The following is an 18216-nucleotide window of genomic DNA, read 5'->3' on the forward strand; positions in this document are numbered from 1 at the left end:
TTACAGGGTACTGGTGAGACCACACCGGAAGTACTGCATACAGTTTTGGCCTCCACATTTAAGGTAGGATATATTTTCATTGGACACAGTGCCAAGAAAGTTGATGAGGTTAATTACTGGGATGAAGGGTTAACATAGGAAGGTTGAACAGGTTGAGACTGTACTCATTGGAGTTCAGAAGATTGAGAGATGCTCTCCGTGAAACATTGAAGATTCTGAGGGGGACTGACAGAATGAATGCTTTTCTTTTGCAATCTTTTTATTAGTTTTCAAATTAATACAGATTAATATATAACATCAATGTTTGTAGATGTAATACAAAGAGATCGGAAGAACTATCATAAAAAACAATAAAGTATATACAAAAATCTGTAGATCCAATGACCTCTTAGTGAATGAATATAATATAAAAGAAAGGAAAGAAAAAGATTTATTATAAAATATAAAAGAAAGAAAAAAATCCCCAAAACAATAAGAAAATTTATAAACAGTATATCAAACCAAACTAAGCTAAGGAAAAAAAAATTCAAAAAACAGAAAAAAAAACTGGACTAAAATTTCTCAGTAGAAACAGCAATATTATGTCGTCAACTCTGTTCCTTTAAGTTGAAAGGTTATTACAAGGGGATCTATATCATGTGAAAATATTGAATAAATGGACTCCAAACGTCCTCAAATTTAAGCGAAGGATCAACAGTACCACTCCTAATTTTTTCCAAGTTTTGAACATGATATAGTTTGAAAGAACCATTTAAAAGTAGTAGGGGGACAGGAGAAGACGTTTACCCTAGTGGGGGTCTCTAGAACCAAGGGACCCACTGTTTCAGAATAAGCGGTTGACCCTTTCAATTGGAGATGAGGAGGAATTTCTTCTCTCAGAAGGGTTGAAATTCTCTACCCCAGAGAGCTGTGGAGGGGAATTATTGAATATATTTAAGGTGAAAACTGTCAGTCATTTGAATCTCAATGTAGTCAAGGGGTAGGGGGATAGAGCAGGAAGTAGTGTTGAGGATAAGTCTGTATCAGCCACGATTTGATTGACATGGCGGAGTAGACTTGAGCGACTGATTTGGCTTTTCTTTCTTAAGTAGTATAAAGTTATTCATTTCTGAGAAAGGGTCTTTGACCTGAAACATTAACTCTCCTCCTTTTCCCACAGATGCTGCCTGACCTGCTGAGTGTTTCCAGAATTACCTGCTTTTATTAGAAAGATATACCGTCTCACTTACCCAGATCAAATTTATTCCATTTAGAATTAAATAAATTATGAATTCAGTTAAAAGTTTTCTGCTTTTTGTGAAAAGAGTCAGTATGAAAAAATAACACATATTGATGTGATTTGTTTGCAGGGGTGACCTTAGAGCTGTCAACTCTGATTGGTAGATTCATCAAATGGTTAATGAATTCCACCAGATGCCCCGTCAACCCGTCCAAAGTAAAGGGACAGACGGAGAATGAATTGGATGGTCAGACAAAGTGGAGGGCGGGTGGAGCTAGAGGTGGAGGGGGAGTGGGGGCAGTAGGGATCGTGTGGCCAGGGTGGTTGGGGGGGGGGGGGTGGGAATGTGGGGGAGGAGAAAGAGGCAAGAGGATGTGGGTGGGGGGAATGGGGAGGCAGCAGAGCAAGGGGCTGAGAGGTGGTGGGGCAGAGATAACAGGGAAATAATCAGGCAGAGAGAGAGTGAGAGGGAGCACATGCGAGAGGGAGGGGGGCGTGCGAGGGGGGACGTGCGAGAGGGGGGGCGTGCGAGAGGGAGGGGGTGTGCGAGAGGGAGGGGGCGTGCGAGAGGGAGGGGGGCGTGCGAGGGGGGACGTGCGAGAGGGAGGGGGCGTGCGAGGGGGGGCATGCGAGAGGGAGGGAGGGCGAGAGGGAGTGAGTCTGTGAGGGAGGGAGGGTGAGAGGGAGTGAGTGCGAGAGGGAGGGAGGGCGAGAGGGAGTGAGTCTGTGAGGGAGGGAGGGTGAGAGGGAGTGAGTGCGAGAGGGAGGGAGGGCGAGAGGGAGTGAGTCTGTGAGGGAGGGAGGGTGAGAGGGAGTGAGTGCGAGAGGGACTGAGTGCGAGAGGGAGGGAGGGCGAGAGGGAGTGAGTCTGTGAGGGAGGGAGGGTGAGAGGGAGTGAGTGCGAGAGGGAGGGAGGGCGAGAGGGAGTGAGTCTGTGAGGGAGGGAGGGTGAGAGGGAGTGAGTGCGAGAGGGACTGAGTGCGAGAGGGAGGGAGGGCGAGAGGGAGTGAGTCTGTGAGGGAGGGAGGGTGAGAGGGAGTGAGTGCGAGAGGGAGGGAGGGCGAGAGGGAGGGAGTGCGGGAGGGACAGCGTGCGACAGAAAGTGAGTGAACGAGCGAGAGAGACAGAAAATACAAGACAGTATGAGAGAACAGCCAGACAGCCAGCAAGACATTTCTTTGGTGTTTTACCACTCATGTAGAATGAGCTTCAAAGCCAATAAATTACCTTTTGATGTTCAACAACTGCTATGATGCGGGTAAATATTACAAGGCCAATTTCCTAAACCTTTCCCTGTAAGTGTAATTGCTGATACCTGGAATAATCTTCAATCCTTCTACCTCAAGATCAATGATACTCTTCCCGTGATAAGTCAACCAGGACACTGCAGATGGGCAGTGAGCCATGACAGGCAGCATCAGTACAAGCTTGTGATTATATTCTATAATAACAGTAACATGACAGAGTTCAGAGCAGTTTCTCTCTGACTGCTCGTTTACTCAATGTCTAGTCGTGTAACTCTCTTCCACTGCTCATTACTTCAGCTCCACCCACGACCCTGCCAACACTGGTGTCGAATACCTAAGTTCACTTCATTTGGCTGCATGGCCCCTTCACGTCCCCGTCTCCTATGTGGCATTAAATTGCAGTCTCTCTCACCTCATTCCCTCAGAGACAACACTTTATAGTTCCCCCTCTCAGGGAATGTCAATACGCCAACTGCTGTGTGTCAGCTCTCCACTCTCAGGAAGCACACGCTCCTTGGTGTCTCACCTTCAAGGAGACCTGTGTGCTCTGATTGGCAAGTCAGTTTTCCTCCCTTGGGGAGATTTCTAACACTGACTAGTGGCACAAGAATAAAATGCTTGAATTTTAGATTAACTCAACTCAGAACACAGGGAACTATTTTTCTTCATCTTCCCCAATCGATGGCCCACTGAGTGGTCTATGATTCATATCTCCTGAGTTAGAAGTGCCTGAAGCCTGTTCTTTTCCTGGGTCCAGAACATTAAGAGAGCATACATGCAAATTTAATGAACTGCTGCAAGCTTTACAGCCTCATTTTTCTGCTCCCTGTGGCTGTGGAAAATCCATCTTTGGTGCAGGGAGATGATTGGTATCAAGTGGCAGTGACTACAGGGTTCGATTTGATGGCCACCAAAATAATTCAGTGCATGGCAGGAGCATGCAATTATTCAATGGCGCAGGTTTCACCACATCGGGTATGAGACTATGTGCCACGCTTCAGAAAATTGAAGTGTCAATCAGGAGATTTCTTTTTACTTTCATACCCAGGCAGGTGGTCCGGACTTGTAGGGGCAGAAAATGAGGGGCATCACTAGAGTAGATAGCTGGAAACTTTTCCAAATTGAACATAAGAAGCTGGAGGGAGTGGTGGACTCAGCCCAACACATCACAGGTAACCATCCCCACCATCGGTAGTATCTACATGAGCTGCTTCCTCAAGAAATCATCATCATCATCAACATTCGGGCTGTGCCATCTTCTCGCAGCTACCATCAGGCAGGAGGTACAGAAGCCGGAGGTCCCACACCCACCAGGTTCAAGAACAGCTACTTCCCTTTAACCATTCGGTTCTTGGACTAACTGGCACAACCCTAAAACCACAGTTTAGCAACACTTTGATCACTTTGCACTAAAATATACATTTTGTTTTAATTGTGTTCTTTCTTCTAAAAATTGTGTATAATTTATGTTTTTCTTGTGAATGCTGCTTATCTGATGCTATGTGCCTGTGATGCTGCTGCAAGTAAGTTTTTCATTGCACCTGTGCACACATGTATGTGCATATGACTATAAATTCGACTTTGATCTTGGAGGACATAGGTTGAGGGCATGGGGTAAGAAGTTTGGAGAGGATGTAAGGAGCAACTTTTTTTGACCCAAAGGGTGGTTGGAATCTGGAACACATTGCCTGAGGGGGTAGTGCAGGCCTGATTCAGCAGGTCGAGCAGCATCTGTCAGTCCTGATGCAGGGTTTCAACCTGAAATGCCAGCAATTCCTTCCACCTCCCCCCCCCCACCCCACAGATGCTGCTCGACCTGCTGAGTTCCTCCAGCAGACTGTTTCTTGCTCCATATTCCAGCATCTGCAGTCTCTTGTGTCTCCAAGGTGCTCTCACGGCTTTTATTAAGTATCTAGACGAGCACTTGAATCAACCAGGCATGGAAGGCTATGGGGTTGGAGCAGGAAAATGGGATCAGTATAGATGGGGTCCTCATGGTCTGAGTGCCGTATGACTCTATGATGTTAGTTGCAGTCAGTGCCAGTCAAATGCTCAGTCAGCTTTGCTTCAATGACATGACCCTCCCTTTTGAACAGACGTTTGTGGGTTGAAGACCTACTCCTGGACTGGGTGCATCTAAGTCAGGCTAGCACTCCAGTACTTCACCCGAGAGAGTGCTGCACCGTTAAAAGTACAGTCTTTTTGGTGAGACTGATCCAAATTGCCTTCTTGGATGGGGAACATCCCTTAAGCACAGGCAAAGAGCTTTGGTGTCACATGAACATACACCAACCACTGTGTGTCAGCTCTTCCACTCTCAGGAAGCACACGCTCCCTGGCGTCTCACCTTCAAGGAGACCTGTGTGCTCTGATTGACGAGTCAGTTTTTCTCCCTCGGGGAGATTGCCGCACACTGACAGGCGCCACAAGAATAAATGCTTGAATTTTAGATTAAGGACACAGGGAACCATTTTTCTTCATCCACTCCAATCGATGGCCCACTGAGTTGTGGATGATTCATATCTCCTGAGTTGGAAGTGCCTAAAGCCTCTTCTTTTCCTGGGTCCAGAACATTAAGAGAGTGTACATGCATATTTAATGAACTGCTGCAAGTCTTACAGCCTCATTTTAGGAGCAGTCGACCATTTAGCCCCACTGCCATTTAATATGATCCCAAATGAATTGATTATAGCCTCATCTCCACATTCCTGCCAACTCTGGCAACCTTTCATCCGCTCGCTTACCAAGAAATCAATCTACCTCTGACTTAACGATAGTCAAAAGCTCTCCTTCCACCACCCTTTGAAGAAGAGAATTTCAATGATTCAAGATGCCTCTGAGAGAAACATTCCATCATATCTCTTAAGTTTCATCTCATTTCTGTCTTAAATGGGCAACACGTTATTTTTAAACAGTGACTCTTAGTTCTGGATTCTACCACAGAGGAATCATCCTCTCCACACCTTCCCGCTAAAACCCCTGAGGATCTTGGCGTCCTGGCCAATAGTTATCCCTCTCTTACCTGCATCTACCTATCACCACCCTGTGCCCACCCCGCCTCCCCTCTTCTGTCCACCTATCGCTGCTCTGCTTTTCCCTCTTATATATTGGGCTTCCCCCTTTTCCTATCTTGAAGAAGGGTCCTGACCCGAAACGTTGACCGCTTGCTTTTCTCCATGGATGCTGCCTGGCATGCTGAGTTCCTCCAGCGTCATCGTGTTATCCCTCAAATCACTTATTTCATTATGGACCTTGTTCTGCCCAAGTTGGCACACGTAGAAATAAAGAGAACAAATAAGCAAACATTACTGCTGAACTACTGCTCTCGCTCTCCTCTGGCCCCACGAACGCAGACGTCAGATTCTCATTCCATCACAGAAACACACCCTGAGCTGTTTAATAGCAGCTGGAGGGAATTAAAGAAGTTTTTGGTCAAAGTCAGAATCAGAATCCGCGTACTGTGTCAAGTTCTCCACGGCATCACCCAGAACCTTTCTGTGAAGATGCTGCTGGGAGCCAGGCCTCTGAGTCATTGACCCTGAAGCAGGCGAAGAGGTCAGGCTGTGTCGCCAAGTTCAGATCACGCCAGTTTGCAGAACTTGAGGAGGAAAAAAATGCGGCAGTAATTTTTCATAAACACAATGCATTTCCTATTTAATAATGCCATACTGTTTATTCTAGCCCTCAGAGTTTTTGCTGCTTTTAATCAGATATAAGAAATATCTTTCAGCTGGGATGGTTGAATCTTCCGGGAGGCTTATCTTTGATTATGGAGAATCAAGGATGCTTTCTGTTTTGCTGGAAGATGGCAACTTGATATTGCAGGTTTCATAAATTGCTGTTACTTTGGGGGGATTTATCGATTCATGTATTCAAGACCTTTCATTACACTGGTCATCAGCACTACCAAGTCCACGAATTCCCGCGTTTGCTTAATATTAACATGAATGCCAGTGTCTGTGCAAACAATATGTGACTGACTTGTGTTTTCTATGCACATTGGCCATTGGGGACAAATATGTCAGAACATTAAAAGAAAAGTAAGATGCACAATGCAATAATGTGGAGTTACTGCTGGAAGAAGATAGGTGGGTTATCTTCCAAATGACTAACACAATAAATGTACCAAGTGTAACATTACAAACAAACTGGGTGTGCCTCATTACGATTGATCACAAAATCTTTCTGCGACACCTGAACCCTCGACTGGTTTATACTTCAAAGCACACATACTTCAAAGTGTGAATGTTCATTGGAATTGCCTCGTTATTATATCTCAGGGGATGCACAGCTGTAAAGGCAGAAAGATCCACAGCATCGATCCTTTCAAAGGCGCCTCATAATCCAGCCGTGCAGATTATAGGAAAGAGAGAAAGAGGGAAACTTGAAAGTGGGTCAGATAAGAGGGAAATACCCAAAACTGAACGTCTAGGAGATTTGAAATGCACATCGACATCGAGGTCCTTTTCACTGTTATCGATCGATGATGGGGTGAGGGACATTCTGCAAATTTTAATTTCATTTTCAAGTTCAGTAGTTCTTAATGGTTCTACTGAGGATTCTTCAGAACCGTGGCAAGTGGCCAGATTCTGCGGCTTGCACAGCCTCATTTCGGCTCATTCGTTTCCTTGGCTCGAGGACGTGGGCTGGGACAGAAGGCAGCAATCAAAAATCAAGCAAAAGAAAATGCTGTAATCATTAAAAAATAAGCTGTCCTGCGCCAACGGTAGTATAAACCTGGTCAGTCAGAAAATAAACCAAAGGATGATTTGCAATTCACTGATGGAAACAGAATGAGAGGATTCAGGGCTTCAAACCTGTTCTGTCACTCAATTATATCACAGCTGACTTGCACCTTATCCATTTTTCCTCCTTACTTCTCAATACCCTTTCCTCATATAAGAAAGTAATCGATCCACCCACTCTCCCACACCCTTTTGGGGAGGAGAGTTACAAACATCCACCACCCTTTGTGTGAAAAGGGATTGCCTGATTTTATAGCTGGTTCAACATTGCATCCTCCTGGCTCTTCCACTATTCCATCCCAGTGCCATGATTAGCTCATCCATGAACTTTCCAAGCTCAGATGAAGTACCATGTGCCCGTATATTTTAACCCTTTAAATCCCTGCATCATAACTGGGGAACCAACAATTACGAGGGTAACTTCAGGAAGGATATAAATATATATCAGGAAGGACTAAAACTGAAAACAGTGATCCAGATGCTCCTTGATCAGGATGTTACAACTAAAGCAAAGACTTGTCCACTCGGTGCTGCAGCCCTCTTGAATAGAGGCCTGCGTCCCAGTAGCTTCATCGATTACCTTTTGTACCTGTGCACTGGCTTGCAGTGATGTGTGTATCTGGGAACCTTGCTTATTTGCAGGATGAATGAACAGCTTTTCAACAAATGCAACCACTAGAAATTGCCATGTCCTCCTTCAGCGGCATGCTCCAAGCTCCTTGCTTTACTGTGGTAATAAATCCAAGCCTACGCAGAGACGTTCTCCACTTCGGTGTCTTCCTGTCAAACTGCCCATGTGTGAATAAGCTACGATTTCTCGTTATCCTTTTGCACTTGTACTGTGGGACGGCTCAACTTTGGTGTAGCTGCATTGATTTCTCTCTGAGCATCAATCAACTACTTCATTGCGTTGTATGCCAACCACCCTTCCAGCATGGCTGGTGAAGAAGGCGTACTGCAATTCAGCGACAGGTACACCTCATTTAGTTTCTCAGTCAGAAGACTTGCATCTTTCTCCTTTATATTGGATCAGTCCAATGTGTCAGAACTGGTGCTCACTCTCTACCTTGTGCTGTTTCTCCTCATCCATTTCCTCAATCCTGCCCGCTCTACCTTTCCATTTCACAGGTTTGTGGCAGGAATAGACTGCCTGGCCGTTTTATAATGTGACAGCTGATCTCACTGTAACAAAAACTTTGCAGTGCCGTCCACCCCTCGTTTATCAAGAACATGTCTACCTCTGCCTCAAAAATAATCAGACTCTGCTTCCACCATCCTCTACTGATTAGGATTTTCAGAGTGTTCTTGATCAGATGGGTAAGTGGGCTGAGGAGTGGCAAATGGAGTTTAATTCGGGTAAGTGTGAGGTGTTGCACTTCAGAAAGACCATTGAGGGTAGGACTTTCACAGTGAACGGTAGGGCCCTGGGGAGTGTTGTAGAACAGAGGGGCCGAGGAATTCAGCAACATGGTTCCCTGAACATGGCGTCGCAGGTAGATGGGGTGGTGAAGAAGGCTTTTGGCACGCTGGCCTTCATCAGTCAGGGCATTGAGTATAGAAGTTGGGAGGTTATGTTGCAGTTGTACAAAACATTGGTGAGGCCGCATTTGGAATATTGTGTTCAGTTCTGGTCACCCTGTTATAGGAAAGATTCCACTGAACATAGAATAATGCAGCACAGGAACAGGCCCTTTGGCCCACAAAGTCAGCGCCGAACACGTTGCCTGCACTTGATCCATACTCCTCCATTCCCTGCACATTCATGTGTCTGTCTAACAGCCTCTTAAATAGCACCATTGTATCTGCTTCCACCACTATTCCTGGCAGCCTGTTCCACTCCCTGCATAAAAAAATTTGCCCTGCACGGCTCCCTTAGACTTTCCCCCTCCCACCTCAGATGCATGTGCTCTAGTGAGCTTTAGGGTGAGAGGTCAGCCAGCATTAGTTGAGTGGTTGTGTGTCCCTGGAGTGAAGGTGGAACATCCCGTCCTCTGACTCAGGGAGAAGAGTGCCAGCCACAGGTATAGCGAGACAGAGGATCAAGGATATCTTCTATCCTGCTGTTGCAAGACTATTGAACGGTCCCCCAACATGACAAGATGGGACCCCCGACCCCACAATGCACCTTGCCAGGGCCCTGCACCTCACCGTCCACCCGCGCTGCACACCCTCTGCAACAGTGACACTCCACTCCGCGTCCCGCCACTGCCCTCCCTCGTGCCACCTCGACGCAACGATGCGGCTGGTAAGAGTGCAGAGGAGATTTACGAGGATGTTGCTGGGACTGAGTTATGGAGAGAGGTTGAGCAGGTTGGGACTTTTTTTCATTGGAGCACAGGAGAATGAGGGGTGATCTTATAGAGGTGTATAAAATCACGAGGGGCATAGATAGGGTGAATGTGCACAATGTGTTTCCCAGGGTTGGGGAATCAAGAACTAAAGGGCATAAGTTTAAGATGAGAGGGGAGAGACTTAACAGGAACCTGAGGATGGTCAGTATAAGGAACAAGCTTCCAAAGGAAGTGGGTGAGGCAGGTACACTAACAACATTTAAAAGGCACCGGGTCAGGTACATGGATAGGAAAGGTTTGGAGGGATATAGGCCCAATGGGGCAAATGGGATTAGCTTAGATGGGAATCTTGGTCGGTATGGACCTGTTGGGCCGAAGGTTCTGTTTCCGTGCTGTATGACTCCAAGAGACTTCTAAAGACTAATGACCCTCTGAAAGAAAAAAGACATCTCCTTCATGAATGGACAACCCCTTATTTGTAAGCAGTGACCCCTAGTTCTAGAACCTCATGAGAAGGAACCTCCTCTCCACATCCACTCTTGTCAAGATCATTCTTCCCTTTCAAGAACATCCAACCGCCACTTGATGTTATGAAAATCCAAAGGGTGGAAATTGTCCATATTTCCATACCACAAAGGAGGAGGCTCTTTGGCCCACTGAGTCTATGCTGGCTCACACAGCGAACTCATTCCACCACCGATTTTCCCTGCAACCTATTCACATTCACTTTGACTTCCCCACATTCTACCACCAATCCACACCAATGGGCAATTTACCAGTAGCCAATTGACCCAACTGCCCTGGTATTCATTCATTTGGGAGTTCTGGGCTTCACTGGCAAGGCAAGTTTCATCAACCTTTCCTGACTGTCCTTGAACTGACAAACTTGCTGGATCATCACATCATGTAGCCAAGGCCAGACTGGATAAAGATGCAGACTTCCTCTGCTGATGGACCTCAGTGACCCAGGTGGGTTTTTAATGATAATTCAGTCTTTCTGAGGTGACCATCGCTGACTTGAGTCTTTTTAATTTCAGATTGATTTAAATGATTGATGACGTGGGATTTGAACGTATTGGGATCAGTAGTGCAGGCTGCTGGATTATTAGTCTAGTAATTTAATTAACTGCTCTGCTTTGCCAATGAGAGGTTTACTTAGGATGCTGAATTTTCATCCTGCTCCAGCTTTTCCTTCAGTATAGTCACTCAGGATTCATGTAAATCCTGCATTCCAAACATATCATCAAATTCCTACTCATGGGAGAATCTTGAACGAGGGGCATAGTGACAAGATTAGGGGCCGTCGTTTAAAACAGGTGCAAACGAACTTCGCACAGAATCTCCGGAATTCTTTAAGCCAGATGGTTGTACAGGCTGGATCATTCAGGGGTAGAAATTGCAGAGAGTTGTGAACACAGCCCAGTCCATCATGCAAACCAGCCTCCCCTCCATTAACTCCGTCTACATTTCCCACTGCCTCAGGAAGGCAACCAACATAAGCAAGGACCTCTCTCACCCTGGTCATTCTCACTTCTCCCCTCTCCCATCGGACAGAAGATAGGCAAGCCTGAGAGCATGAACTACCAGAGTCAAGGACAGCTTCGATCCCAGTATTATCAGACTCTTGAACGGACCTCTCCTATGCTAGAAGATGAACTCTTGATCTCCCAATCTTCCTTGTTGTGCCTCTTGCACTTTATTTGTCTACCTGCACTGGAGTTTGCCTATCACTGCAACACTATATTCTGCATTCTGTTTTCTTTTTACTACCTTGATGCACTTATGCATGGAATGATTTGTCTGGATGGCACACAGACAAAAGTTTTTCATGTATCTCCGTACATGTGACAATAATAAACCAATACCAATACCAAGTTGGTTGGTTTATTAAGGAACTAAATAAACTTCAGAAAAATCAGGGAATTGATGGGGAACTGACACAGAGGAAGAGTTGATGCCTGAGGTAGCTTCGCCATGAATGGCAGGGCAGGTTTGAGGCGTTGAGTGGCCTAGTCTGACTATTTTCTTACGCTAGATAAAAATTGATGCCCTGCATTTCATGGCCACTCACAATAAAGCAACCAGGTTTCAGTCATCTCCACTACCTTCCGTCATATGGAAGTGGGTTGTACGTATAAATTCACTGAGCAAATGGTTCCCCATGATCGTCACAAAATGCATGTGCAAGCCAACCTTCAAAACAATGAGTTGAAAGATTTGTTGTGTCCATTATAGTGTTAAAAATTGCAAAATAATTTGCAATTTCCAAAAAAACAGGAGGGAGGAAGTTCTTCTCCTTTGGACCACTGGCTGGCTTTGTGCTAGAATATGGTCCCAACAACTCCCCTTGTTGCTCTCTGAGTGTCACAGTGCAGAAACATGCCCTTCACCCCACTGAGTCAGTGCCAACCCATTTACATCAACCCTGCACTGATCCCATTTTATTCTCCCCACTCTCCCATCAACTCCCTCCAGATTCTGCAACTCACCTGCGCACCGGGGGCAATTGACAGTGGACAATTAGCCTCTCGACCCGCACGTCTTTCGGTGTGGGAAGAAGCCAGAGGAAAACGCCCACGGTCACATGGAGAATGTGCAAACTCCACTGAAATGGCACCAGAGACCAGGATCGAACCCAGGTCGCTGGAGCTGTCGGGCAGCTTGACTGAGCCACTGAGCCACCCAACGTCTTTAGCACTGCATCACTCCATCCTGTGGCCTTTTGACTCACTGACAATATTTATCACACGCAGTCACTGATCGACAGCCTTGCGACTTTGAAAAGGGGGGGGGGGGGGAAGAAAAGGAGCAAAGACGGATAAAGATGCAACTCATGGAAGGCTGATGGAATTAACCAGAGTAATTTGATCTGTGTGAAATTAGAGGTGAGCATGCAAGGAGGTTAAAAATCAAAAAAATCAAAGGCGAGAAGAGAGTAACTCTTTTTTTCACTGCCTTGCTTTTGAATAGTCTTTTTATCACTGTTGTGGCATAATTTGATGTATAGTTTATATTCTGCGTGGACCTATGTACCTGTGATGCTGCTGCAAGCAGGTTTTTCCATTATACCTGTACCTTACCGCACCTGTGCACATGGCAATAAACTCGACTCGACTTGACTTGAAGAATAGGCCATAATCAAGTTTCCATAGTTACATATGATGTATCAGTGGTTCCTCGCAATAGATTGAGCTGATACAAGAGCAAGTGCGGGTACCTGGTCAGCCAGTGAAGTGGACAACATGTTCATCAACTCCCGCTCTGCAGTCAGGCGCCACATCTGCTCCCACTTCATCTTCCTCAGCTTGTCCAACAGTAGCAGGATAACACCTGGCAGAAGGTAAAAGAAACACGGTTTTGTTTTTGAAGAATCTAAATGCAAAGAATACAGATCACCATCAACTCTACACATGCGCATTAAAGACCGAACCATTAATTTGGGATCTGAATTTACAGGTAAGGCTCTGCTGGACACAGTATTCTGGTGCCAGTCTTCCATCTGTAGAATGATTCCAGTTTCCAGATTCATCTCACTATGGGTCTCGGCCCTAAAACGTTAACTGTTCCTACCTCCACTGACGCTGCCTGACCTGCCGAGTGTTTGCAGCGTTTTCTGTTTTTATTTCAGATTTCCAGCATCTATGGTTCTTTGATTTTCATTTCCAGTGGCATCTCCCTTTCTACCCTAGATGCCACTAATAAGACCCTTAGTGCAAATAAATGTTCTTTGGTGTCTCCCACAGAAGTGCTCCGTTGAACTGGATGGCCACAACTAGGTTGTCCTAACAGCCAAAACTGTTATTTCTCATTGAGCATCGAGGTTAATCAAATAAAAGTATACCAATTAATCTTGACTTTGGTCTTAAATTTGTCCTCCTGATTCAGAGGAACCAAATCATGTTTCAGTATATTGAATTTCAATAAAGCGCGTCAGTTCCCATTAGCTCCCTTTCAATAGAATTCCTTCAGATTAAATTAGTTTCCATTGTGCTGTACAAATTTCCAATGCACCAAACCAATTTTGACTTAGTCTCATTGTACACGTTGCAATACATCAAATCAGATTCAATCCCATTACAAAATAAGTAGAATTTCTGATCTGGAAAGTTTTCGGGGAGGGGAAGTGGCTGGTGGTGTTTCAATGTGTGCGTGTACCTGGGCTGAACCAAGAACTCAGAACACCAGCACCACTATGTCAATGAACTAAAGCCCATCACACTGAATTTCAGCATCGGAAATGACAGAAGGAACTTGAATTACTGTAGTACTTTTCACAATGCATGACATCTCAGCTGATGAATTACTTTTTGAAGGGCAGTTGCTGCTTTAATGCAGGAAATACAGTAGCTGGTAAGCAAAGAGCAAGATCCCACATACAATGACCAGAAAATTCTCCAGAACCTTTCTTAAAAGTGCCAGATGGAAGGCTGATGTACAAGGCTGAAGTAATGACATCAACATGGAGGCTCTAAAATTGATTAAAAATAGTCTGAAGCGGGGAAGACAAAGAGTGGTGGCATGTGGAACGTTGATACGGGCGTGCCGATCCCCACCGTGATCGTTTAGAACTGGACACAGAAATGTAAGTGCAAGGGACTGTACACAGTCTGGGATGTAGCTTTAATGAGAGGCAAGTGTTGTTGACTTGGTTAGTGCAAATTCAGGAGTTTGGGTAAATAAAATAGTGGCAACATAACATAAATGGTGAAATTCTATGATCGCAATATGCAAGAACTAGTTTGGAGGTATTCGTGTGGAGGTCTGTGAATCCATTGGTATAGATGTGTAGCAGCAATAAAGAGAGAAAATGGGATTTTGGGTGAAAACAAAACACTAGCAATACTCAACAAGTCAGGCAGTATCTGTGGAGACAGCACTTCATATAAATGGTCTTTCAAATAGGGTTGTGAAAGTAGTGGATAAATTACTGGAAGTGATTCTGAGACGATACATGTCCTACAACCAATGTGTGCACAACACTAATGGTTCTGCATTATGAAAACACATTCCAGGAGACCAATGCTAGAGTAAAATTAAAACCTCGGATCAGACATCTGAGCTAAGGGGAGAGGCTGCAGATCACAGTAGGCTTGTCTAGTCCTGGTAATGCTGACAACCCTGTTGCATCACAGCACAGGACAACAATTAATCCAAACTGATACATTCATTTCAACAGACCTGAGTCATCAGTGAAAGAATTCAGTTGAACTGTCTATCTATAACTGTCAGATAACAGCTTGAAATTTGATTAACACACGTAAAGAACTCGTAGGGTTTTAGAACACTACCTATTCCTCATATTTTCATCTGATGTAATCCTGTTTACAATCTTCACATGCAAGACATCCATACTTCATTGCAACACATGTTTTATGTTACATCAAGCAAATGAATGCAAATGACACTTCCAATAAACGATACTTGGCTGTAATTTAAGGTCAGTATTGTTTTACAATCACATCTTTTACCTCTCACTGTTTGCTGCAGTTTTATTAACATCCTTGGAAGTCCAGTTAATAAACAAGGAGTGACACAGGATCATAAAAGTCTTGCTCGATGCACCAACGCGTAAGGGATCAGAGACGGACAATGCCAAGTGGGTGAAAGGAGAGCTCCCCATTTACTGCAATTTTGGGAATTGCAATATTCCGTTAAAATCAGTAAGGGTGGCACAGTGAGGCAGCAGGTAATGCTGCTGCCTCAGCGTTCTAGCGACCCAGGCTTGATCCCGACCTCCGGACTGCTTGGAGTTTGCACGTCCTGCCTGTGGTCACCTGGGTTTCCTCCCGCATCCCAAAGAAATGCAAGTTGATAGGTTAATAGGCTGTTGTAAGCTGCTTCTTGTGTGGTTGGAGGGAGAAGAATCAGGGGCAGTTGCTGGGCATGTGAGAGAGAATATGTTACATGGAGGTGATGGGGTTGATGGCATTGCTCTGAGGTGGCATAGACTGAGTGGGCCAAATGGCCTTCTCCTACATTATAAGGAAACATATGCAATAACAAAAAAAAACGATCTTACACTTGAAGGGCACTAGATATATTTAAAAGAAGCTTCTCCAATGGCCCATTCAATTTATCCAGTTACCAATGGGAATAATGTGAATTGTGCCTGATTCATGTTCTGTTCTAAGTCCTGTTATCAGGCACAGCAGCAGACAGGACACTAAAATGAACTTCACTGCCTCTAAGGCTTCGTCAGCAAGATAAGCCAAGGTTTCTTTTCCAGATTTCTGCAAGGGAATCTCCAATAAGTAAGTGGCTGTGTGTAGAATAGCATCAAACTGTCTTCAAAGTGTCTGCCAACTCAAAGTCTTCAGGAAGGTGCAGAAACCATGGTAACTGTCAAGAACCTATCCTCAAAGCTGTTTTAGAGAACTATGGTTGACGTTAGAGTTCCAGCATTGCAAGCACAATGCCTGTACTAATTTGAAGGTCACTTGGTGCTTTATTGGTAGTGTGTTAGGGCCTGTCTGGTGAATGCGTGCTTAGAGCAGAGACACTGTGATGTCAATCAGCACACTATGCTGATCGAACATTAGCACTGCCACTCTGAAATTTAACTTCCGACAGAAGTTAGTTCAGCAGCAGGAGGAAACCTCACCCACGACAAATTAAAAAGATCATCCACCAATACCGCTTGGGCACCGGCCGATCTCATCTGCCTGTTGCTCTGCACCGGAAGCTTTTCAAACTCGTTTCACGTTGCAATGGCCTAAGCTGGTGGTTGCCTGAAGGACTTCCCCTGACTTCTGTTGCTCCCTGACATGGTGGCAGTGGGCCATGCCTGAAAGAAAGAGCAGAGGGCAGACAGGAGGAGGAGAGGTTGCTGGCAGAGGGGAAGAAAGGTGGGCAGGGAGGAAGGAGGGGGTCTCAGCTGGAGGCTCCACTGCTGAGGGTCATCGGGATCAGGGTGGCAACATATGTTTGCGAATCGGGCTCCTTCCAGGCTGGAGCAAGAGGTTGCCATCTGCTGTTGAGTAAAGGAGGTCAATGTGGCTCTCGGTTCAAAGAGAACAAGCCATATTGCAAGGTCTCTTGCCAAAGACGGGCAGGCTTCCCCACACGCAGGGTGCAGCTGACTGCACACACGCACCGCTTCGTGGTGATGTGACGGGACGGGACTACTTCCAGAGGCCAGGATCATTGATCTGGATCCCAGCATGGCAGCTGGACAATTTACATCCAAAGTAATTGAATCAAGAATTAACAAAGAAAGCGAGCTTCAGTTACAGTGACCTTGAAATGACTTCCATCTGCTTCACTAATGCCTCCCTAATCCAGCCTGCTCTGTATCAATGACTCTACCCCCTTCAGTGTGGTTGAATATTGACCGACTCCTCAGCCCAGGGGCAACTAGGGATGTACAATCAATCCAGTGAATAAATTGAAAAGAACTACAAGCTGGCTTGTCAATTCTGTTGTTTACTGAGATGGAAAGAAGCTTCGATTTTGCTGATACCGCGGTGGCCCGCACAGGGAGCATCTCCCAGCAGCAACGTTGCAGCCCCTTAGTCTGCAGCGGGGCTGGGTGCAACTGTGCGCAACCCAGCCACACACTGGTGCAATCACGAAAGCCACGCTGTGTAGGGCAGGTCACCAACCCCTTGAAACCAGCTGCTACACTGACCTGCAGGAGCGCCGCTAAGATGGCACCCTGCCCACTGACAATCGGAAGAGACACCCTTTACTTTCAGGGACAGAGATACTCAATGTCAGCAAGACAGTTGATTGTGGACTTGAGGGAGGGGAAGTCGGGAGAACACACTAGTCCTCATTGAGGGGGTGGGGTGGGTGCGTCAGTGGTGGGAAGGGTGAGCAGCTTCAAGTTCCTGGGCATCAACATTTCAGAGGATCTATCCGGGGCCCAACACATTGATGCAGTCACGAAGAAGGTGTGCCAGCAGCTCTACTTCATTAGGAGGTTTGGCATGTCAGCAAAGACTCTTGCAAATTTCTATACAGGTACGGTGGAGAGCATTCTGACTGGTTGCATCACAGCCTGGTATGGAGGCTCCAATGTGCAGGATTGCAAGGGTTGCAGAGGGTTGTAGAGTCAGCCAGCTCCATCATGGACACAACCCTCTCCACCATCGAGGACACCTTCAAGAGGCGGTGCCTCAAGAAGGCAGCATCCGTCATTGAGGACCCTCACCGTCTGGGACACACCCTCTTCTCGTCACTGCCATCGGGGAGGAGGTACAGGAGCCTGAAGACCCACACTCAACGATTCGGGAACAGCTTCTTCCCCTCCGCCATCAGATTTCTGAATAGTCCACGAAGCCATGAATACTACCCCATTATTCCTTTAGTCTTTTTGCATTATTTATTTTGTAATTCCTAGTAATTTTACGTCTTTGCACTGTACTGCTGCCACAAAACAACAAATTTCATGTCAAGTAAGTCTGTGTGATAATAAATCTGATTCTGAGCAGCTTAAAAGCAGGAGCACAAGGAAGAGAAAGAACACAGCAGCAGTAGCGAACGAGTACGTGGTAGTTCCTTTGTCGTGGAAAAGCCTTGCTTGAGGTAGTTAACGTGACAAACGGCCCTTCCAACCACCACAAAAGAATAGCAGGTTAGGAGCCCAATGGCTACAGCGACACATCCTGCGAGGGAAAGTAGCAACTCGTTTCATAAGGCAAACCAAACCCTGGGTTAATTTCTAAAGGAATAGAAAGGGATAGTTCTCTGACAAGAAATCAAGAAAAATAGGA

The 18216-nt window shown here is 45.7% G+C and overlaps 1 protein-coding gene across 4 annotated transcripts in view; it reads right to left on the minus strand.

The window, feature by feature from the left end:
- Nucleotides 1-18216, minus strand: part of large1 (LARGE xylosyl- and glucuronyltransferase 1) — a 348327-nt gene that overhangs the window by 77741 nt on the left and 252370 nt on the right. For all 4 annotated transcript variants that reach the window (XM_052030445.1, XM_052030447.1, XM_052030446.1 and 1 more), the window contains exon 8: nt 12720-12832. In XM_052030445.1, coding sequence (XP_051886405.1) covers nt 12720-12832 — 113 coding nt within the window. The remainder of the gene's footprint in view (nt 1-12719; nt 12833-18216) is intronic.

This window comes from Pristis pectinata, chromosome 15 (genome assembly GCF_009764475.1).
Source record: "Pristis pectinata isolate sPriPec2 chromosome 15, sPriPec2.1.pri, whole genome shotgun sequence".
NCBI classification, from domain to species: domain Eukaryota; kingdom Metazoa; phylum Chordata; class Chondrichthyes; order Rhinopristiformes; family Pristidae; genus Pristis; species Pristis pectinata.